General features: G+C 49.5%; 1 protein-coding gene across 19 annotated transcripts in view; it reads right to left on the reverse strand.

Moving 5' to 3' along the window:
* The window catches only part of Tbc1d24 (TBC1 domain family member 24), a 39,428-nt gene that overhangs the window by 9,894 nt on the left and 5,410 nt on the right, over positions 1–24,124 (reverse strand). For 2 of the 19 annotated variants that reach the window (XM_048789318.1, XM_048789321.1), the window contains 11 exons: positions 23,987–24,119; positions 13,234–13,404; positions 11,795–11,993; positions 8,558–8,667; positions 6,080–7,160; positions 5,465–5,482; positions 4,845–5,003; positions 3,973–4,036; positions 3,513–3,626; positions 2,528–2,729; positions 144–1,259 (listed from right to left, as the gene is read on the reverse strand). In XM_048789318.1, the coding sequence (XP_048645275.1) occupies positions 778–1,259; positions 2,528–2,729; positions 3,513–3,626; positions 3,973–4,036; positions 4,845–5,003; positions 5,465–5,482; positions 6,080–7,044 (2,004 nt within the window). In that variant the 5' untranslated portion in view covers positions 7,045–7,160; positions 8,558–8,667; positions 11,795–11,993; positions 13,234–13,404; positions 23,987–24,119 and the 3' untranslated portion in view covers positions 144–777. Of the gene's footprint in view, positions 1–143; positions 2,179–2,527; positions 2,730–3,512; positions 3,627–3,972; positions 4,037–4,844; positions 5,004–5,464; positions 5,483–6,079; positions 7,161–7,739; positions 7,809–8,557; positions 8,668–11,794; positions 11,994–13,233; positions 13,405–23,986; positions 24,120–24,124 lie in introns of those variants that run through there. The other 17 variants (XM_048789319.1, XM_048789334.1, XM_048789327.1 and 14 more) reach the window with 17 other exon arrangements.

Consider the following 24,124-nt stretch of genomic DNA (forward strand, 5'->3'; position numbering starts at 1 on the left):
GCCTACAAAAAATGCTCAGGTTTAGCTTCATCTGTGTTTTTAAAAGCCAGTGACAGTGCCTGGGTGAGGATCCCAAGGTGGCACAGCCCAGGGACTCCCCAGAGACTCATTTAGCTGAAGAAATCAGGCTCAGACCCCTGGAGTTAATGAAACAAAACTGTATTTAATGAACAACAACATCGTAGGTTACAGGCCTGGACAGTGGGGGGCTCAAAAAAAAAGGGGGGACAGTAAGGGCTGTGGCACTTTGGGGGAGCAATGTCACTACCTCTAAGCACCTCTCCCCTGAAGAGGGATTCATGTGATTCCCCTGTCCAAGAGGGCAGCATGGCAGGAGAACTGCCCCATCTCAAGGTGGGAAACTTGAACTCCAGGTAGTTTATCAGCTTACCCAAAGCCACATAAGGTTCCTGTACTGCTCTTGTACACCATGACCCAGCTCAGAGGCGACATGACTAGACAGGCAAAAGGGGATGAACCCCTCACAGGAAGGGCAAGCATGGTGTTGGAAGAGGCATTAGTGCAGTGCACAGTGACAATGAGAGGTGCTGGCTGCAGCTAGGTGGGACTAGGCATCTATCCTATTTCCCAGGTCTCAATGGCCCAATATCCACTTGGGTCACTGCTTCTCCCCTCTTCTCTCTGGTGTCCAGACCCTCAGGACTGGCTGAGGGAGTTCACAGGGCAGAATTGGAGGGTACAGGGAGGTATACTCCCTGTAGTGCTCAGAGAGAGGTATTCCCTTGGCACCTGCCATGCACAAGGCCAGCACAGGGCTCAGGCAGTGCAGGTGCCCAGGGGCCTGAAGGATCTAAGAGGAGGGGGCAGCACACAGAAAACCATGACATGTGGCCAGCCACAGTGCCAGGAGAGGCATATAGAGAACGGATGTAGTAGGCAGAGAAGTCCAGGAGGTGTTATGTGGGCAGGACCTAGGGAAGTGCAGGGCCCAATAAAGAGAAGTAGGGAGGGCAGGACTGAGGCAAGCATCCATGCTGAGGGGTCTGAGTTTGACCCTGGCCTGGCGGCCATTGTGACAAAAGAGAAAAACAGGATGACTGCAGAGACTGTGGGAGGCTCAAGGAGGCCACGGAGATGGAAAGAGGAGGGCTGAGAAGCCACAGCGAGTCCAGGCATCTCTGGGCAGGCCTCTGGAAATGGCACTGGCTGTTTGGGAGGTTGATCAAAGAAAGTCCCTTCTGGGGCCACCTCTTCAGGTGGACTTGCAGCAAGGAAAGGCCCACCAAGAGCTTCAGGCTCTGCAGAAATACAAGGACATGTCACGTTCCCTCCAGCCCCCACCCCACTGGCCTTTGACCCTCCCTAGGGGAATAGGGGAGCAATGGGTCTCAGCACAAATCCTGCCCTCCGCTTTCCCACTCTACAGTAGCAAATGTAGCCCAGCAAAGTCTCAGAGTGGAGTTACTGCTGGAGAGGAGACCCCCAGGGAAGGAGGGACTTGACCAGAGGCCTGGGGAGATGCTCTTGGGGAGGGAAGTGGGATCCTACCGGGGAACAGTGCCAAGGGCACCTGTTCTCAGGACCAATCCTTGGGAGACATCAGGTCCCCTCCAGAGGGGAGTGACACCTTGCAGCACCAGTAGGGGGCACCACAGCTACACACTTGGTGGAAGGTTCCTCTGTCTTTCCATCCCCCTCATCAGGGCCTGAAGCCCCAGTGGCAGCAAGATGTAGATCCCCAACCTATATAGCCTTGGGCAGATTCCTCCACAGAGAGCCATGGCCTTCAATTGGGAAGGAGTGTGCCTTCTATGCAAGCACTGTGCTGGCCTGAGCCCCCTGAGCTCTAACCCAGAGGCAGGTGGGATCAGGGGGCCTCTTCCAAGTAGAAGGAGCAGCTAGTCCAAGCAGGCTTGGCCAGGCTTGGCCATGGTAATCCAGCTGCAGGCCAATACTGCTCACCACCTAGGGGCGGGTTTCACTCCCTGCTCCTGGAAGAGGTGACCCAGCCTCTACCCCACCACCCCACGGAGGCAGCTCAGTCACCATCAGCGCAGGCCCATCACTGGGTATCAGGGTCTTGGAAGCCCCAGGCCTCCACAGCAGCGATGAGGAAGTTCTCTGAGCAGAGGGGCTGGTTGTTGAAAGTGTCGCAGTGTCCCGTGCGGCCCCGGTTCAGGTCCCCGTCGATGTAGAGCGCCTGGCCACCCCCTCCCCCTACAGGGTGCTCATGTCAGTAGCAGCCTCTCTGTCCCCACCCACAACCCATCAGCACTGCCCTTGAGGTATCTCTGCCTAGACTGGGCAACCTCAGAAGTCCTTGCCAGAGGCCTCTCTAAAGCCTCTGGCAAGTGGTCCCTTTAGGCCTTGCCTAGCATGTGCAAGGCCCAGCATCACAAAAATAAATGCATAGGTACATAAAACCACAGGCTGACCTTTGAACCTCCACAGTACCCTGGGCCTGGCTGTCCAGGTAGACCCCTGCTTCCTAGTCTATTTATCCCAGTCCTCACTCACAATCCTCCATGCCCTCCCCCCAGGGTAGGTGGAAGAAGTGGGTTCCTACCGATGATGAGGCAGTCAGTGCCCCCAGCCATGAACATGGACTCAGTCTTGGAGGGCAGGTTGAAGTGCCGAGCTGCCAGGAATGGTGAGAGTCGGTCAGCTGGGTCTGAACAGCTGGAGTGGGAGGATGTGCAGGGTACCGGCTTGATAAGCTCTGGGTGCTTGATGACTACCCACTCGTAACGCTGCACCTCTGGCTGCAGCTGAGGGTGAATGGGCATGAGTTACTGGCATGCAGTGCCCCAGTGAGCCCCTTCTGTCCTCCAAAACCAAGGCCCATCTCCATTCCATAGATTGGCTGTGAGCCAGGGGCTGAAGAAATGACAACACACAAGCAGATGAGGTCCCACTTGCTCATAGGCACTTGATAGTGTGATCAAAACCCAGAAGTTGTGCTAGGCAGTGGCACACACCTCTAATCCCAGTGACCTATGAGGCTCACAGGAAGATCACAAGTTCAAGGCCTGCCTCAGCAATTTAATGAGGCCCTAATTAACTTACTGAGACCCTGTCTAAAAATAAAAAATAAAAAAGGGCTGGGGATGTAGTTCAGTGTAACTCTGTGCTCAATCCCCAGTACTGGGAAAAAGAAAAAAATCATTTATAGCTAGGTGCAGTGGCATTTGCTTATAATCTCAGTGACTCAGGAGGCTAAGGCAAGAGGGTTGCAAGTTCAAAGCAAGGCTTTGCATCTTAGTGAGATTCTGTTTCAAAATATAAAATAGAAAGGGCAGGTATCTGGCTCAGTGGTAGAGCACTTTGGGTTCAATCCCCAGTACCAAAAAAAAAAAAGAAGGAAAATATCCTGTAGGGTAACTGCTGTAGTGAAATGAAACTTGATCATGTGAGCTGGGGTACCAGGGCAAGGGCCTGCCAACTCCTGAGCTCCCCCTGGGAGCTTTGGTGAGGTTGAGGGACTGGGAACAACCCTGGCCCAGGGTGACTGCTGGGCCTACACGGGGGGCCCTGGGCTCAGCCCCACTCACCCTAAATACAAAGCACTCTCCAGTTCCGAAGAAGGACAGTTTGCCTCCATACTTGTTTCTCTCACTCCAGTCTGTTGATAGATAAGCTCCACACACCTGAGGAAGAAGGTCAGGCTACCCCAGGAAGGTTCCCTTGTTCAGGCCTACTGAGGTACCAAGTCACAGGCCCCAGCAGGGCATGCAGTGTGTCACAGTCCCCCCACCCACCCACCCACACCAAGTGCAAAAGGGATGTGGAGAGGCTTAAGTTTTGAAAAGTGCACCCTTCCACACCACAGGTTGAAGCTGGCCATGGGGTGGATGCCTCTGGGACATTTCCATCTCCCTTAGTGGCCCTCAAGCACAGGATGAGCTCCATGCATAGGACACATCCACATTTGGATTTTGGTATCCCTGGGAGATGCAGCCTCTCCCAGGTTCATCAGAGTCCAGGTCCCAGACTCCCTTGGGTCCTCCTCACCTCCTTCTGTGTGGTCTTGATGAGCAGGAGGGTAGGTTCGTGTCCCTCACAGTGGAAATAAAACCTGGGGGCAGAGACCACAGATGCTACTCTGCTGCCCTCCCCACTGTCTCCTGCCAGCCTCTGCTGACTCTTAGCCCAGGCTGTCAGGGGTGCTAAGGATCTGGCAATGTCCTCATCAGGTGCTCTTCTCACCTGGCCTTTTTCGGACATTCTGGGCTGTCTACCCCAGTTGGATGGAAGAGAAGCCTCATAGCAGATGGCCCCCTGAGGGCAGAGCCCAGAGCCAGGTGCTACAGGGAAGCAAGAACCAGAGGAACAGGTCCTCACTGTAGGAAAGCTGGGCACATCCTCAGGGGCTGGGCATGTGGGGCGACCCACAGCTTCCAGTGTGGTGCACAGTGCTCGGCTGGTATGCTTGGTGGGGGTTGGGCAAAGTAGCTCCAGCTATGCCAAAATGCTTATATGGCTGCAGACAGGGCCTGGGGTGAAAGCTAGGCCAGATCTGCCCAAATCACCCAGCCAGGTCTCTTGTGACACCAGCTAGAGTTTCTGAGGCTACCTGCCATCTGAGACTTGAGGTGCTGAATACCAGCCAAACCTGGCTGAGGCTTTTTGGTGGTAGTGTGCTTGGGGAAACCCCCTATCAGAGCAATGCACAGGACCCTAAGCTATGGCCTAGGAGGCAGTGATCTCCAAAGTGTGGGTAGCCTGGAAATGACAAAAGTTCAGACAAGGGGCTTCTGATTCTTGGAGCCCACAGGAAGAGGCAGGGCCTTACCAGGGGCTCAGGTGCAAAGGCTTTTCCAACCACCCCTATGAACTCCTGGAAGTCATGGCAGGACATACCCAGGGCACCAAGTGGGCCTCACCTGCTTAAACTGTACCCATGCTGCAATGAGGAGAAAAGTAGAAGGGGCTGGCAAAGGGCAAACCGCTCAGGGACCCAAGACCAGATATCTCTCATCTCCTTCACACTGACAATCTCAGAGCGGAAGTTCTCTGCATGGACGGCCAGGTGCACAAACTGCCTGGAGAGAGCAGAAAATGTCAGAGCCTGCAGTGACCTGACTGTATTCCCACCCAGGTCTCAGAGCTACTCTTTGTAACCAAGCCCAGAGGGGACATCTCATCTACTCAACCAGGTGTACTGCCTGATTCTAGGGCCTGGATACAAAGAATGGGGCACAGCTGTTCCCAAAAGCCCCACCTCCCACCTTCTAAAGGGGCAGAGTGCCAAGACTGGGGGTGTCAAAAGCACCTTTTCTCTAAGAAATCAGGACAGAAGGACAAAGTTGCAGGGCCAGCCAAGTACCAGCAGATGGCACAACTGAGGTAGACAGACAGACAGATTGTGCCTGAGTGTCAGGCTGAGGAAGTGGAAGCTGGTTCATAAGAACCAGCCAGGCCCTGGGAAATAGCAAGAGTTGGTTCAGAGCTGGCTGCCAAAAAGGTGGAGAAGTCAGGCACTGAGGTGTGCTTTTAGACCTACCTTTTAGAAAGTGAGACACTGAAAAACAGGAGGAAGCAATGGACATGGAGAAGAAAAAAGAAAATAAAACAGACAAGAAGAGGTTAGTGGCAGATACCAATCTCAGGGTGTGCCTTTTTCTGGCCCAGGAGAAAGAAAACTACATGCAACAGTCACCCATGGCATAATCCCAGTGTCAGCTGCTGAACACCATGACCCTTCCCAACCCTGCTCCCCAGGAGCTACACTCAGGGCAGGGAGACCACATCAGCAGCCATGAGAACAACCAGCCATGAAGCTGCTCTTACATGACCGCTGAGAGGCCAGCCTGGCCCCTATGGACTTTCTGACCCTCTGTTGCTGTCTAGCTTCCATCTCAGCCATTGACTTTAGTCCCTGAGGACAGGCCCTGGCATGTCTTGCTGTGACAGTAACTAGGAAGGCTCTTCCTGCTTTTTAGTGTCTTTCTACCCATATGTGTACACATGGACAGACCGAGACTGATAGAATAAGCTCAGGCTCAGACTTCCAGGATGTAATCCACCAGAACCCCCACTCTTGCCTGGGTACCTTGCAGCCTGCCAGAGGCCACACACACACACAACACACACACACACACAGCCTGGGGCTGCTTACCTCTTCTGCTTGACCGTGATACCTTTCTGCTTCAGTGCTTTCTCATTGGCCATCTGCAGGAGGTGGATCTCCTTGCGGGAGAAGAGACGGATGGCAAATGCTTTCTCTAGCAGCTTCTCAGGGGACACCGTCTTAGCAATATCCTTGACAAACATGCGGATGTCCTGCTTTACATTGTCTGACTCAAAAGGCTGACCAGCTCTCACCTTGTGAAAGAATTTGAGGATGGCCAGAGCGACGCGGTATAACACCTTGTAGCCTTCCACCAGGAAGACATCAAAGACACGGGCAAAGTAGTTGAGGGGCAGCTCTCCAAACAGCCAGCGCTGCCAGTCAGAGTAGACCTGCAGGACATCCTCTGACACAGCCACCATCAGCTTGTGGGCCGCCTGGCAGTACTTGTTTACCAGGTCCCCAAATGTCATACAGGATGACTCAAAGGCCAGGAAACTCTGGTCAATTAGCTTCTTGCTGGGGTCATTGCAAGCCAGGATGCGGCAGGCTTTCTCGAAGCATTCAGCCTCATCAATGCTGTAGTGAAGTAGCAGGGCCACTACGGCTGGCAGGGCAGGGCAGAAGGAGATGTCAGGGAACTGATTGGCAATGCACAGGAGGATTTTGCGCACGGCACCCTCGCCCCGAGCATTCAGGCAATAGATGGGCACCTGGGTGTTGTCCACAAACTCTGGCAGGGGCAGGCTACTGCTGCTGTGCTTGCCCACAATTTTGCCCACAATGTCACTGTACACACTGGCGTCAGGTGTGACTGTGCGGCAGGGGATGTCCCGGATCAGACGCTGGTACACCTTTCCCCTCAGGGCGTGGCTCTGAGCCCAGTATCCCTGGCGTGCCAGCTGCTTTAGCTCCTGCAGCTCAGTGCAGCTTAGTTCCTTTGGCCCCAGGTCCTGGATTGCAGCATCCATTTTGTCTCTGTCCACAAAGCAGTTGTACCCTGGGGAATCCATGGTGTTGGTATGCCAGGGAGAAGGGCCCCAGGCTGCCAGGATGGGCGTAAAGAGTAGCTAGATCCTCCAGACCCCTCTATAGAGTTTGCTTGCTAACCTGTCTGCCATCCCACACCCTGTAGAATTAAAAAATATTTTTAGTACATGTGTTTGAAAAAGTTTGAAAAATTTTTAAAATAACTTTTTTGTCCAATACACTTTTTGCCCAGCTACTCAGGAAGCTGAAGCAGGAGGATGGCAAATTTGAGGCAAGCCTAGGCAACTTAATAAGACCCTGTCTCAAAACAGGCTGGGAAGGGGGTGGGATATAGCTCAGCTGGTAGAGTGCTTGCCTTGCATGTACAAGGCCCTGGGTTCTATCCCTAGAACATACAAAAAACAAAACAAAAAAAAAACCCAAAACAAACAAACAAAAAAAACTCAACAGGCTGGGCTTGTAGCTCAGTGGCAGAATGCTTACCTAGCCTGTGCAAGGATCTGGGCTCAATCCCCAATACTGAAAAAAACATTGTTTTTCTGTTTTAATGTTTCTACAAAGTACTAGAAGGGCCTCCATTTAAGATAAATAGCTGTTCTGGATGTGGTGGCACATGCCTATAATCCCAGCAACTCAGGAGGCTGAGGCAGGAGGATTCTAAGTTCAAGACCAGCCTTAGCAACTTAGCAAGGCCCTAAGCAGCTTAGTTAAACCTTACCTTAAACTTAAAAAAAAAAAAAAAGGGCTTGGGATGTGGCTCAGTGGTTAAGCGCCCCTGGGTTCATTCCTAGTACCAAAAAAAAAAAAAAAAGAAAAAGAAAAAGAGAGATAAATGACTCTTCTGAGAAATCATTATGAACTTTGGAATATATCTTATTTTCACAGAGCTCAGGTGTTACTGGAATGGGCTACACAGGTTTGGAGTAATGAGAAGCTAGGGACAGGGTCCCTGGAAGGGGTTTAGAGACCAACTGTGCTAAAAACAGTTGGACCTCTCCTCAGGAGGTCCACTCAGGCTCTCAAACACCCCGTCCTGAGGCCTGGGATCTTCCAAAAAGGAGCCAAGGGCCAGGAGGAGTCTGTGAGCAACTCCTTCTTTCAGCCCTTGGAGGCAAAGGCTGTGCACTGAGGACCTGCGCCTGCTCTGCCTTACCTGGCCTGGGATGGAATTCTGAAGCCAGCTCTTAACTTTGATATTGTCAACTTGGAAGGTACATTCTGCAGGCAACTCCAGACAGAATCACTGGGGGTGGGGGTGTGTGCTGAGTAATAAATGGAAGGTGACCCAGCTTCAAAATCAGACTTCTGGGGACAAAGGATGGAGTCTCAGAAGCTTCAGTGCCATCTCTCCATGATGCTGCTGCTGTTCTTCATACACACATAAGAAACAGGGGAGCTGAGCCTCAACAGGAGGTTCTAAATAGCCACCTACAACAGCCAGTCTTCTGCTTCAGGTCCCACACTCACCAAAGCTCTGCCAAAGCTACTCTCCTGGACACAAAGGCATAATATCTGCCTACATAAAATCAGACTAACCTGTCTGCCTGGGACAGCACAAGTGTCTGAAGATGTCAAAGGGATAAGCTTCAGTGAGATTTGGCAAATGACTACATCACTCCAGGTTCTCTTGCTTCTAGAAGATTCATCTAAAAACAGGAAAAGCAAATACTACTTTATTAAAACACCGAATGAAAATTAAGGACTATAATGCAAAACCAAATGGGCAATACTGTTTTGAGAAAATGCCTGGGGGAGGCTTTCATTTTTGTGTGTGGTAAACACACACAAAAATTGCCGTTTTAACCACTGGTGAGTGTACAGTTCAGTGGTGTTAACTACCTTCACACAGCTGCACAACCAGTGTCACATTCAACTCCAGAAACTCCCCTGATTAAACACAGACTCCCTCCCCCATGCCCTGACATCCCCCATTCTACTTTCTGTCTCCAAGAATTCAGTTGCTCTAGGTGCCTCACAGGAATGAATCATCCAATATTTATACTTTTACGACTAGCTTATTTTACTTAGCTAGATGTCCTCAAGGTTCATCTCTGTTTTAGTACATACCAGAATAAAGGCTCAATAATATTTTGTCATATGGACAGACCACTTTGTTTACTCATTCATCTGTGGATAGACACTTAGGTTGCTTTTACCTTTTGGCTATTGTGAATACTACTACCATGGACTTGGGTGTACAAATATCTGCTGAGTCCCTGCTTTTAGTCTTTAAGGTCTATACCCATTGATATGTTTTTAGAGGGGCTTCCCCATAGAAAAAATTAATTAAAACAAGTTTTTCTGACAAAAACACTAAAATATAAAAGTGATTTTAATATGTCCCATTGGAAAACCATGTTCACAGTAAGATTAGGCTTGTGTCACAACCTGTACCCTCTTCTTAATAAGGACACCCCTTAAAAGTAGTTGTGGAGTTTGCTCTGTCTTGGGAGTAGCAGCAGCAAGGGTCCCTTCTTCCTCTGCTCAGAAGGCTATGCCCCAGGCCACCTGCACACCCACAGCCACAGTCAGGCCACACTCCACAATCTCCCATGTCTAAGTTATCTATGTACTCTAGAGCCTAAGCTCACAAACACTGGAATAACCCCAGGCCCATCCTGTCTGGGTGAAAAGAACCAGGTCCTTCTGACAGCAATAAACATGTTTATAAAGAGAGGGGCAGAACAGCGCCTTCAATTGCCTGGCCCCAGACCTAGGTTGAATATTAAACTGAAAACTCCAGAAGTGATCTCTATACTTGGCAGAGAGTTCTTTTAGCAAGTTGCAGATGCAGAGTGGTGAGCTGCAGCAAGAAGTCCAGGATCACACTGGATCAGAGGGACACAGAGGCAATGAGCCCCCATTCCATGTCCCTTCCTTCTCCCCACATCTGACTCAAAAGGAAAACATGATGCTTCTAGGCCCCAGCAACCAGGTTCCCAATGACCTCCTCAAGGCAGCTATTTTTTTTTTAGTTGTTGATAGACCTTTATTTTATTTGTTTATATGTGGTGCTGAGACTCGAACCCAGTGCCTCACACATGCCAGGCAAGTATGCTACCATTGAGCCACAACCCAAGCCCCCTCAAGGCAACTATTAAAGACAAGTATCTTCCTTTGGTTTCAAACAAAATGAAACATTTTATTAGGTAAGTGATATAGGAAAGCAGAATCATAATCACAAAAGGTTAGGTAAGACCAGATTATAGAGTTCTGTTTAAATTACCTCTCTAGTTCTATCCTCCTTCTATGGAAAGAGAACAACCAACACTTTGGTATACAGCTTTCAAAACTAACTTCCTTCCTTCCTTTCTTTTTTGTACTGGGGATTAAACGCAGGAGTATTTCACCACTGAGCTACATCTTCAGCCTTTTTTAAAAAAGACAGGGGGCTGGGGTTGTAGCTCAGTGGCAGAGTATTTTCCTCACACATGTGAGGCACTGGGCTCGATTCTCAGCGCCACACTAAAAAAATTAAAAAAAAAAATAAAGTTATTGTGTTCACCTACAACTAAAAAAATATATATTTTTTTTTAATATTTATTTTTTAGTTATCGGTGGACACAACATCTTTGTATGTGGTGCTGAGGATTGAACCCGGGCCGCACGCATGCCAGGCGAGCGTGCTACCGCTTGAGCCACATCCCCAGCCCGCAAAACCTTTTTCTTACATATTCACATGCATACAATTAAAACTGAGTTAGCCAGGTACAGCGGCACAAGGCTGTAATCCCAGCAACTCACAAGGCTGAGGCAGGAGGATCACAGGTTCCAGGTCAGCTTCAACAACTTAGCAAGACACTGTCTCAAAATATAAAAAAATAAAAATGGCTGGAGATGTAGTTCAGTGGTCAAGTGCCCCTGGATTCAATCACCAGCATCACAAAAACATACACACACAAAAACCAAAGTTAAAATTCCCGCTGCCCCCCTCCCCCTCGTACTGAGGATTGAACCCAGGAACTTTTTCTCCCCTCAGCCTCCTGAGTAGCAAGGATTACAGGTGTGTGCCATCTTGCCTGGTTGAGTTAGATCTTTCTTAAACTGGTCACTGGGACAGGGAAATAAGGGGAGGTAGGAAACTCATCAACAACATAAAATGAGCCTGGCTTGCACACCCACACTTTGTGGAGCTTTTTTGTTTGTTTGTTTGTTTAGTGGTGCTGGGATTGAACTCAGGGACTTACACATGCTAATCATATGCGCTACCACTGAGCTACACCCCCCAGCCCAACAGGTGAATCTTTATAGCTACAGTGACTCTTTCCCTATTGGTCCACCAGCTGGACTGCTGCTGTTACACAACATTACATGCTTATTTCCCTAGCTCCTGACAAAGGTGCCATACCCAGCATTCACCCTGGTGGCCAGGGAGAGAGAAGGGAAGCAGAAGCTAAAGAATGGGCCATCTGTGCAGGTAAACAGGTCTGGTTGCAAAGTTCACCTCTGACATTTATTTGCTTAAGCCCTGCATCTTCCTTATATTGCAGTGGCCTAATCTGTAAAATAGAGCTAATAAATAACATTGACCCCACAAAAGTTTTTGTTTCTAGGCAAAACCTGTGGGTTGAGTTTTGCCTCTGGGCTCACTAAGGTACAGGTGATGTTGGAGTGACACAGCAAAAACAATACATCCTCCTATGCCCCCATGCTTGGGCAGCCCAGGATAGACAGCCAGGCTGTTGGACACACAGTAGTGCGGGGCTCTGCATAGGCACCACTGGCTATTATATGATTTTCTTGGCCACCATAGGGCAGAGAGTAGTTTCTCACCTGAAACACCCCTCCTCAAGTTCACAGCAGGGGTCTCCCAGGGCTGGGTCTCCAGGTAGCAGCTCCGGCCAGCCCCAGCTGTCTGCAGCTTCCTGAGCTTGGAATGGTAGAAGCACTGCCTTTGTCCTTAGCTTTGGGCCTCACTGGCAGTTCCAGGAAAGTAAGAAAAGTTCCACTTGACACCCTGTGAGACTGGGAGCTAGAGTAGTGTCAGTTTCTGACTGTGGGGGCTCCCCACAGAGTATCTGCGTGGCAATGGCAACTTTACAAAGGGTCTGCAGTTTGGATACCTCCTGAGAAATGACATATGAGCCACAGAGATAAGGAGGCAGCCAGGAAAAAAGCCATGGAAAGGGTTCTGGGGATAGCTAAAAAGGCTTCTGTCAAGGCCAGAAGGCAGGAAGGAGCTCCAGGGAGAGAACAATGCAGCTGGCAGGGCAGCCAAGAGCAGGGAGACTGTGCTCAGGGACTGGGCATGCAGAGGAGTCCGGGTTTTACTCTAAGCCCAATGGGAAGCAGAGAAGGGTATGATCCATCTGATGTTTTTGTTGTGAGGATTAACTAGGACTATTTATAGAAAGCACTCTGCCAGTGTGGCACACCAGGGCCGCTCTGATGTTTCCAGGGCTTTCCCACTGTAACTGCTCCTCAGGGTCCAGGCCTGGCACTCAGCAGATGCTCAGGAGTGTCCAGGAGTGATGCCCCAGTGGGCCAATGCTGGGGTCAATCCTGTAGAGGGTGCAGCATGGGAGTCAGTTGGGCAGCTCTCCCACAGGCCAGGTACAGATCCCAAGCTTGAGTCTGATGATGGTTCCCCCCAGGTACCTCTTTCAATTGCTACACTTTCCTTTCCTGCCATGCACTTCCTCTTTCCCCACGCTGTAAGCCTCCTCAGTGACACTCATGGTCTTTTCCTCATCAACATGGTGCCTATTTGATAGTTCAGGATACCTGAAGATGGGAAGCAAGTGTTTGTGCGTGTGTGTGTGTGTGTGTGTGTGTTACTGGGGATAAAACCAAGGGCCTTGCACATGCAAGGAAAGCACTTTGCCACTGAGCTAAATCCTCAGCCCTTCAAGTGTTTCTTAAAAAGGAAAAAAAAGGTAGGTGGAAACAAAGTGCTTTTGATTTCCACAAAATGTTATATTGCTACATCAGGTGATTTCTCCAGGTGATGCTCCCAACCAGTGATCCCACTGTGTCCTTTGGGTCCGCCAAGGGTGAGGCCAAAGGCTTAAGGGCCCCTTAAATATCTCCAGGCTCACAGCCACATGGCTAGGCTTCTCTAGAGAGGAGCATTCCTATGAGATACTTCTGCCACAAACCCCCCACAGCAGCCTCAAATAATCCCCAGATCTTTCCTCCACAACAAACCCCCTACAGAAGTTAGGGCAGGAAGGAGGAAAAATGGATGTGGGAGAAAGGACAAGCCTTATTACCAACAGTGGTGCGGAAGATTCCCAGGACCAAGGCTGGTGCCTCTGTGCGAGTAGACTACCCCCCATCTCTGGAAGCTGCAGAACAAATTTCACCGCTGCTGGCCATACAGTCACTTGGCTTCATGGTCCACCTCTAACTGTGAGTTCAGCTGGATGGTTCAGGTATTTGCTCTAATTCACAGATGAGGAAAGTGGGATTCAGACAAGTACTGGAGGATCCTCTTGCACAGGAAGGATGACCCTAGTCTGCTGAACCCTCTAGGGTCCAGGAGCCCTCCCCACAGTTGCCAATTCCCTCTGAGGTACAGGTCACCCTATATGATCAGTGTTCTCCTTGGCAAATTCAGGATCCATTTCTCAATACCATAAAGCTGTCCCAAAACACTGCTTCAGAATCCAGGGAGTCATGAGAACTCTGCATTTCTCACCTCTTACGTAGAGATCATGACTTTCCCAGACAGTTGGATTTGAAAACAAACTCTCATGTGACAAAAAGAGAACCACAGAGTTAGCCTTGGTGACTACATCTTAACACTCATCAACACTGGGAGCTAAACCTCCCTTCCTGGCTCTCTCTCCCATTTCTGGTCACTGGACAGAGGGGTCAGCAACAATCATGGCTCTCTTTGCCCCAGACTTATTCATTCCACAAACATTTAGTGAGCTACCTCTTTCATGATGGGCCCTGAGGGGGAAGTGAAGGTGCTCTAGAGGACACACACAATCACAACTGATGCAGGAAATGCTGGAAGTGGCCAGGCAGGGTACTGGGGAACATCTAGAATGGATGCTGACTAGCACTTGAGCTATAGAAGAGTGATGGTACCCAAGTTCATAAAGATGGAGGGTGATTCTGGAATGGGTTGCATGGAGCACCAAGGGACAGCACTGTAGGAGAAGTGGGAGAGGCAAGGGCAAGCTGGAGGACTGGGTGGGTGGTACTGAGTGGCTGAAGTTGGGAGAGGAAGGAGGCAGTATCCTCACGCAAGGGGCACAAAGAAAGGAGAAGCAGAACATGACACCTCAGAAAAATTCAGAAATACCCTCCTGGAGGCTGTGGAGAAGTGGGATTGGAGAAAGGTAGACAGAATCCAGCTAAGACATAGGGGGCTGACATACCTGGGCAGGCACATATATGGTGGGCCCTAGAGTCTGGATAGGAGTGGATTCAGGCAGACAGAACAGCCTGATGGTGGGGGCAGGGACCAGGTCACTCAAGGGCTCTAGGCTAAAGGGCAAGCAGTAAACACAGAACTCCAGCCCAGGGAAACTCTACTTTGGAGTATTAAGTACCAGCATTTTTTTGTTTTAACAATAACAGGGATTGAGCCTAGGGGTGCTCTGCCACTAAGCTACATCTCCAGCCCCCCAGGCCCTGGTATGGGAAAATCAAATCAGGATCTTAAGCATGTTAGACAAGTCCTCTACCACTGAGCTACATCCTAGCTCCTATTTTATTTTTTTAATTTTGAGACAGGGTCTTGCAAAGTTGCTCAGGCTGACCCTCAACTTGTGATCCTCTTGCCTCAGCCTCCTGAGTAGTTGGGATGTACCACTGGGGCCTGGCTAAGTACCAGTTTCAATGAGACGCTTTTTAAGCAAACACCAGAGCTGCTCAGTTGACCTCACTGCATTGGATCTCCTAGGAGACGTGCAGCTCACTGCAGTGGTCCTACACACACCCAGACGCTGAACCAGACAGGCACTCAGCTCACTAGAACTCCAGTTTGAGGAGTTAGCACCCTAGGCCTGGGTCCCTACCCAACACTTTGACCACAGGAACAAGCTGACCAGGACCCAGGATGTGGCCCTGCTGAACCTTAGTCACTGTGTCACCGAGCAGGGAGGGGTATTAGCTGCCACTCTGTTCAGTGCTTCCTCTATAGCCTGAGCAATCCCCTCGTGCATTCTGGAGAAGAAGAGGGATGACAGGATGAGAACAGGAGAGGAAGTGAGGCTGGGGGTCTAGCCTAAGCATGTGGGGAATCTGTATGCCCAGAAGATGCCATGGGAACAACAGAAATTAGGGGCACCCTTGCCAGTGGAGACTCCACATAAGAAATGCGTGCTCCTTTCAGGCAGGTTCCCCTAATGGAATTCAAAGCATGTACATGTTCCACACAGCCCCTCAACCTTGTTGAACATTGTGGGCAGGAAAAACAAAAAGAGCCCATGGAGGGTAGTCTCTGGACAGCTAAGGAGATGCAGAGGAACCCACCAGTGCCTCACATCCTGTCTGGTACTGATCACACCTCCTAGGCCAGAGAACCACAGAGCTGACAAGCCTCATTCCAGCCCTGAGGTGTGCCCTATGGAGATGAGGAAAACACACCTTTAAGTGTTTGCTGTCTGAAAAGGAGATGCTCAGGCTGCCAGGGATGCCCCCAGCAGTGGGCCAGGTGAGAAATGGTGGAGGAGGGCATATTTGATGGCTGAAAGGAGAGGTACCAGGCAGGTGGGAAAGCTTGGAAGGGTGTCTGGGGAGGCAGCAGGTGGGAAAGAAGGTGGTGGTGGGGAATATCCCATCCACTCTGAGGCAGGGAGGAAGAAGAGGGCTGGAGGAACATATTGGATAGCCAGAAGGGGCCATGGCAGGGGTATAGGTGTGAAAGCAGACCTGGAGCAGGACACAGAACAAATGGCAGGGAAGAGGAAGAGGGCAGAGGTGGCTGCTAGCACTTAAGGGCAGGTAGGGAGTGGCCTCCTTTTCCCCCCACAGTGCTGGAGATTGAACCCAGGGTTTCACACTTGCCTTGAGCTACATCTCCAGCCCAGGAGTATCCCTCTTTTTTTTTTTTTTTTTTTTTAAATATTTATTTATTTTTTTAGTTTTCGGCAGACACAACATCTTTGTTTGTATGTGGTGCTGAGGATCGAACCCGGGCCGCACACATGCCAGGCAAGCGCGCTACCGCTTGAGCCACATCCCCAGCCCGGAGTATCCCTCTTGATGCAGGGATGAACCCAGTCCCATTTCATCACAAGGTCCCCTTCCTCCCACCCACCCAGGAGAAGCCAGGGATAAACCTCCAGAAGCACAGACCACCTCAAGACACTGTCAGTAATCCTGGGCAGAGCCTCAGGGTAGGGTGGACACTAGTCCTTCCCCCAGGCCTCATCTCTGGGACAGAACAGGACAGGGCAGAGCAGAGTGGGCCTAGAAAGGGGCCCACTGGCTTAATCCATCCACCCTACTACACCCATTCTTTCCAGACCTTCCCTCTTTTTTTTTTTTTTTTGATACCAGAGGTTAAACCCAGGGATACTTTACCACTGACCTATATCTCCAACCTTTATAATATTATTTTAAATATTTTGGGCTGGGGATGTGGCTCAAGTGGTAGCGCGCTTGCCTGGCAAGCGTGCGGCCCAGGTTCGATCCTCAGCACCACATACAAACAAAGATGTTGTGTCTGCCGTGAACTAAAAAATAAATAAAAAAAATAAAAATAAAAATAAATATTTTTTTAGTTGTAGATGGACACAATATTTTTATGTATTTATTTTTATGTGGTTCTGAGGATCGAACCCAGTGCCTCACATGTGCAAGGCAGGTATTCTACCACTGAGCTGCAGCCCCAGCCCTTGATTTTTTTAAATAAATATATATATATTTTTTAGTTGTTGATAGACCTTTGTTTTATTTATTTATATGTGATGATGAGAATCGAACCCATGCCTCACACATGCCAGGCAAGTGCGCTACTGCTAAGCCACAGCCCCAGCCCTAATTTTTAATTTCTGAGATAGGATCTCATACAGTTTCCAAGGCTGGCCTTGAACTTATGATCCTCCTGTCTCAGTCTCCAAGTCACTAGGATTATAGCCATCACCAGAACCTTCTCTTGAGTGCCTATTAGGTCTCTGGCACTGCTCTATGAACAGCAGATACAGAAACAAGACACCTGGTTGGACAGGCAGAAAACAGATTTGTAGACCCACTGACACAGAGAGGTAACAAGGGATGATTAGGCCACATCTAGGGAGCTGGTGAAGGTTCTGGAAACCCTTCTTAGAAGGTAGATAATGTGGCACTGGATATTGCAGGTATAGGACCAGCATACACAACGGCAGGGAAGACTTACTGTGTCCAGGTGACCACAGCAACTAACTTCCCTTGGGGTGTCTCTAAAAGAGTGTGAGTAAACCACTGAGGCCCTTATCCCACTGGAGCCCCAAACTCGTCCTGCTGGGGATAGGGCACCATTAGGGCACTGGGACAAGGAGGCACAGTCAAACTTGTGTTACAGAAAGATTGATTGGTGGCAGCCTGGAGGGTGGATACAGAGGTAGCAGCCTTCAGAATCACTCAACTAAGGGGTGGTGTCTGGGGCAGATTGATCAATAGGGTCTGCTGCATGTGGGTGGGGAGAGGCCCCACACCGGTACATTTAGCAAACAGTTGCCTGGAGAGTTCCCAACCCATTGACTGCCCAGTGAGAACCTAGGCTACACATGGGCAGGTAGTGACACTAACCAGACTGAAGACAGCTCCTGGTCTTCCCCAAACTTCCTTGCCTCGCCGCTCCACTTTTTGCCCCCTCTTCACTCCCACCTTCCTTTTTGCTCTGAAACCTGTCTAGGGCAAATTCTACCCCATGCCACATTATCATTCTCTCCCTTTCCCCTTCACATCTCTTATCTCTTCATTCACACCCAGGAACCACTTGACCCAGAGGTTGAATATTCATAAATACTCTCTCAATAGGGCACCACCCTCCTCCCACCCTTGAGCTCTAACCCTTATCTCCTAGCCCCCTTCCTTTACTCCCTATAGCTCAGTCTAGACATCACACCAAGCCCCAGCTTCCCCCCATCCTGTCCTCCTGCTTCAGCTGCCTGAGGTGAGGAAGCCAAGCTAACACACGCTTCTCCATGCCTACACAGGAGCCACAGAGTGGGAAAAAAAAAAAAAAATCAAGCTTCCTGCTCAGTGTGTTCAGTCTTTGGGGCTTCTTGGCAGGCCCTTCCTAGCTCACCTCTGGCACCCTCTCCTGTTCCCAGGTGCTGCTCACAACTTTATCCTACTACTCTTCCTTGAGAAAGCGAGGCTGCCAAGCAGAAGTTCCCTTTCTCTCTGGCCCTGTCCTTTAAATGCATGGGTCCAAGCCTAGGCCCTTCCTCAGTCCAATCTTACTTCCTGGGGACCCTGACTCCCTGTACTCTCAACATTCCCTCTCTGTTTAGGCAGGCCTGAGACTGTACTCCAGCTCTGTCTCTCTTTTCTCCTTCCTTCAGAGTAGAACTGCCGGCAACAGCAGGCTGCATTCCCACCCCTCCTGTCTTGAGGACTCCATACTTGGTTGCCAGGTCTAATGGACACTTTGGTTCCTTATCTTGCTTGCTTCCCATATCCTGGGCTCTCCTCACCTTTTGGGCTTCTGTCTCCCTCAATGTCATTTCTGCAGAAGTACAGCTTCTTCTCAGCCTAGAAGCCCCATGTGAGCTCCAGTCCTATACCTGAAGCTGCTTCCCAGGCATCTGCTAAACATTTCCTGACCTTCCTGCTCCACATGCCTTCAACACAACTCAGCTCTGACTCCCAGCACTTCTGCCCAGCCTGGGACTTGACTAGTTCCAACCCTTCAATGGAGATCTTTCCTGTCCCTGGCCCTTTATGTCCTGGCCCCTTCCTGCTTTTCCACGGCAGTTACAGAAGCCATAGCCACAAAGCACCAACCACAGTACCATGCTACACTCAAAAAAGAATATTCCTGAGTGGAGGAAAGACAGGACACATCTGCCCCTCTTCTCCTTTCCCTGCTGACTCTGGTCATACCTTCTTCATGGCCCTTCCTAGTGACTTCTCTGACAGGGTTAAGATCTCCTTGTCCAAATCTGTTTCAAATCCTTATCCACACCTCCTTGCCCAAATCTTTTTCCACTCTCAGCACACTGAGGTGTTACAGTAACTTGCTTATACATCCTGTTCTACTATACTGTGACTTCTGTATTCAGTGTCACACTATACCCAGTGTGCCCTGGAAAGGGGAAAACCAGAGAAGAAAAAAGAGAAGCAAGAAAAATCTGCAAATTATTTAGTCCTAGGATGAAATTTAAATTTCAAAGGCTGAAAAACAACAGGGAGCCTTAGTCAACTTGTCCTAGGCAGTGACCTCCCTGGAAGGCATCTTCACGTGACAGGAAGGCAAGGTGTGCACAGCTTCTACCCCGCAGCAGAGCACAGGAATTTCTCCTATGTTAATGGGGAATGGCACCCCAGAGTGACTACCAAGTAGCTGATTACAGGGAACTTGATAGTGGGCCCTTTGCTGGTGGCACACAATGGCAGGCACGTGCCAGGTACAACAAGGATATAACCATTAATGAGGTGTTAGTCACAGCATACTGGGCCAGCTGGCCTGCCTGCTGGCTAGAAGTTCAAATGCAAGTCTTAGGCTACATGTGGGATCCTGAATAGGTGAATCTCCAGCTTGGTTAGCCACTCCAAAAAGGTTCCCTGTGTCCCTTTCCTGGGCAGAACACATTTCTTGGTCTAATCTGACCTACCCATAGGAAGGGAGGGGCTGGGCTGGGGCTGGAACAGGACTCAGCTAATTCAGCATCTTTATCTTCTGAGTTCTAAGGGTCTGCCAAAAAGTCAGTCAGGGAAAAATACTCCCCCATCAGGGCACATGGAAAAGAACTCATTCAAAAGTTAGTAGCACATAATTTTGACAGGTCTGAGTTCCCAGCAAGGTGCCCGAGTCAGGTATGCCCTGAAGGCCAGGAGCTCAGGTTCTCCACAAAGACCTTCAGACCTAATAAGACAGCAAGACAGCTAGCCAAGATGGAACTGTGTGAACTTAATCATTTTAATAGGCATTCTAGATATACTTCTTGCATGCCAGGGTCCCAAGTGCTGGAGGACAAAGAGGTGGTACCGGTTCTAGCTCTCAGGGAGCCCAACACAGGGTATCTGGGTCCCTATCCACAAGGAAAGAAGGCTCAGGGAAGGTTTCCTGGAGCCAACACCTGCATTAGCTGGGTTTTGACAGGTAAGGAGGACTTAGCTCCAGGAAGTGACACAGACAGCATGGGCAAAGGACAGAGCCACAAAAGACAGATCTAATTCAGAGTCCAGGAGCTGTTCAGGAGGAAGGCACAAGTCTGTGGGCATCTTTTGTGGCTTAGGTGAAAAGACAGTTCTATAATCGAGTTTACAGGCTTCAAGAAGCCAAAGGGTCTGAATTTACTGGGCTGCCAATTAAGGACAGTTCCCTTTCATGCTGGAAGCAAGGTGGGGCAGCCTAGAAAGACAGGTAAAGATACCAGGGCAGGAGTTAATGTCCACATCTTGATCCTTCTAAAGTCTACAGGTTTCCAAGATTCAAAGACTATAAGGATACCTTCCAGGAAAGAAACACAGAGGGTAATTAGGAGAAAAGAGCAAAATTATTTAAGAAAAGGCCTAAGGGACAGAAGTGAACTTTTGGTGGGACCGAGATAATGAACAACCCTTAGAAGAGTGGACAGGCTTTTACTGTTAATAGAATCACCCATCAGTAAACAATTTCTGAGAGTGTGTAGCACCCCATTAAAACTGTGTAACAATCAGGAAGACACAGTTTCAGATTATGGGAAACAGTCCAAGTGGTGTGCTGTATATTCTCAGTCACCTCTGAAAAAGTACACCAGGGTGGCTGCAGAAGGGAGGTTACCACTGCTTACACATGATCCATGAACAAAAGCTCTAAGACTGAACAGCCACACGCCCCAACATGAGGAACAAAGATAACTGCTCACAAACTCATAAGACATGTGGCCATCCCAATGGGGCCCACGTGCCAGAGGTGGGCAGATAGGGACTCATTTTGCAATATCAGCTTTTCCCTACCCTTCTCATATGGCCCTACCATGTGAGACAGAGTGGGGAAGGGACACCACATGCTTGGCCTCTGTACCCTTGGTCATTTTTTTCCAAAGTCCTATCTGATACTAAGGCTGCTATATCACACAGAAACCAGGGTCCTGGAGGGAAAGCAGCACAACCTGGAGAATTCTGCAATAATGGATTTCCAGGTCTAAGAAGATACCCGCCCCTCGAGTTCTAACCATAGAATGTTCTGACAGGAATCCTCAGTCTAGAGCCAAATGGGGTCTTTTGAGATGAGTGCTCCCCAAACTGGAGGTTCCCCAAAAGGCAAACAAACACTTGAGACAGAAAGACCCTTGGAAAGACAACAGAAATGTGTGTTTGCACCTTTAGTATCTGACATCCTATCTTACAATCAATCTAACAAGCAAAACTGGCTCTCTGACAGAAACAAAAAGCCCACTACCCTACCCCCATCTGCCAAGAAAGCAATTAGTTACTAAGCAGCCTTATGTTCCCAAGAACATAAGATTAGCAGTTCATAGGTACAGCCTTTTTTTCTCACTGAGAAGACCCAACTCACTCCCCAACTTTAACACCACACAGGAATGCCCCCTAAATGCTCTGTAGCCTCATGGCACCAGACCAGTAGATACCTACCTGCTGCCTGGATGATGATTGTTCTGTTCATCCTTCAAAATGAAGCTCATGGCCTTCTCTGAGCTCCTATCCCCCAACACAGTCCAGCTGGATGTTGGTCCCTTGGGCCCACAGAAAGATCTACCCACCCCTGTGGGAGTGTCTACCACTATGCATTTATTTGCCTGTCTCCTTACTGCACAGTGAGCTCAAGGGCAGAGACCAAACCTCACTCAACAATGTTACAGCAGACACAGCACAGTGCCTCATCACATGAAGTATAAATTAAATAAACCCATGTTAAAGGACAGAGAAACTACATAACAAATTCAAGGTGGTTCTCAGTAGAAAGCCTGAGGTTTTGTTTCTTTGATATTATCTCCATTTGGAAGGTGACGCTGCAAACAGCCACTGAAATTGCTGCTTCAAGTGGGAAAGGGCTTTTTTCTTCCATTTACAGAGTTGCCATAACAGAAAAGGTATGCTCAAACAGGTAAAACATTGAACAGAGCAAATGTTAAGTGCTTTTTTTTTTCTTTTTACCAACTACATCATTGTCTTATGTAAGTTAAACCAAAAACCACCCAAAGGCAAACACTTAAAGATGTCTTCTGCAATTGGCAGAAGGAGGTTTAGGAGCAACACTGTGTGCCCAAGGTCACTCAGAACTGCTAGACAGTTCTGGCAGGTGTGGTTAGAAAGAGTTAGCCAGGCCCACCAGCAGGCGAATTAGCAGACCCAGGGGGGTGAATATCATTGTTATGAAAACCCTGCTTAGATCACTTCAACATCCCAGAAGGTCACCCTTAATACAGCTGAAAGCTACTGCACTAGCTTACATCTACCACTCTGACAATGCTCTGATTCTTTTCAACAACCACTTAGAACCTCAAGCCAGCCCACCCATGTCAGGCAATGGGGGAACAAAGACGAAGGTGATGTGGCTCCAGCCCTGTTCACAGGGAGAGACAGGATTCTAAACAGAGCATTCACTACCCATTAAGCACTTCCCACAGAGGCTTAATCTGAGTGCTGAGGAGATTAGATGAAGATCAACCTCAGAATAAAGGGAAGCACATGTGGGGGTCAGACCACTGTCTATCAACAATAACTGTAGGGCTGGGGATGTGGCTCAAGTGGTAGTGCGCTCGCCTGGCATGCATGGGCCCGGGATTGATCCTCAGCACCACATACAAACAAAGATGTTGTGTCCGCCGAAAACTAAAAAATAAATATTAAAATTCTCTCTTTCTCTCTCTCTCTCTAAAACAAGACAAAACAAAACAAAACAAAACAAAAAAACAATAACTGTAAATTCTTTGAAATTTGTTGCTTGTTTCCTCATCTGGGTTTGGTTTCAACCTTAAAATGAAAGAATCTGCTCATTTCAGCCAGGCACGGTGGAACAGGCCAGTGATTGCATTGACTATGAGGTTGAGGCAGGAAGACAATTTAGCAACACTCTAAAATAAAAATAAGAGCTGGGATGAAGCTCTGTCATAGAGTGCACCTGGATTCAACCCCTAGTACCACAAAAAAGAAAAAAGAAAAAAAATCTGTTCACTTCAAAGTAATTAAGTAAACATTTACGGTGCCTCTTAAATGCTTCAGAAGTAAAGTAAAAATGGACGAAATGCACAAAATGGCAATGCATGCCAAATTATGGGGTGGTTCTGCAAGCTGCTTGGGAGGCACCTGCTGACTCTGAAGCAAGCACACAGTGAAAAGAGGAAAATCACCTTCTAGGGTTTCCATTCATCTTGGAAAAGTAGGCCGACTTCCCTGCCCAGGGATAACTGACCAGTAAAGACAGCATCGCGGGGTCACTAATAGCCAATCTATACCTACACAAGACCCAGATGGTTTAGACAATCTTTGCCCTTTAAAGTCAGCACAGGGAGGGCCCACAGCGCAATTGTTTCCACACTGCTCTGGTCACCAAAGAAAACCTGTGGCCAGGCCACCAGCACCCTGTTCACAGGAGAGCCTAAAAGGCGTAGCCCATTCCCCGCGGTGCCAGCTCTGCCCTCCAGCTGTGCTGCCTCAGAACGCAGCGGGTCAAGCTCCTAGCTTCCACTTCCCAGGGCACGTATGGAGGACTGCTGCCCCCATTCCCCCGGCACAGCAGCCACGGCCAGGGGTACCCAAGACTCCGAGGTTGGGAAAATACCCAGGCGCCAAGTGGACAGGTGTGTCGTTCTGAGCAAGTGAAGGGCGCGGGGGAGCTCCAGCTCTCGGAGGGCGGTAGGTATCGGGGAACCTGCTGCAATTCCACGAACCCAGAAGAGGATTTCCTACCCGGTAGAGACGGAAAGTGCCGCGAGGCAGCGTGACACTCAGCTCTTTCTGACGACACCTCGCCCCGGGCCGGGCCGGAGGGTGGGGGACCCGGCCTGCCCCGAGGGGTCCGGCTTCTGGGCCCGCGTAGCAACTGCA

Source organism: Marmota marmota, unplaced genomic scaffold, assembly GCF_001458135.2.
Source record: "Marmota marmota marmota unplaced genomic scaffold, marMar, whole genome shotgun sequence".
NCBI lineage: Eukaryota > Metazoa > Chordata > Mammalia > Rodentia > Sciuridae > Marmota > Marmota marmota.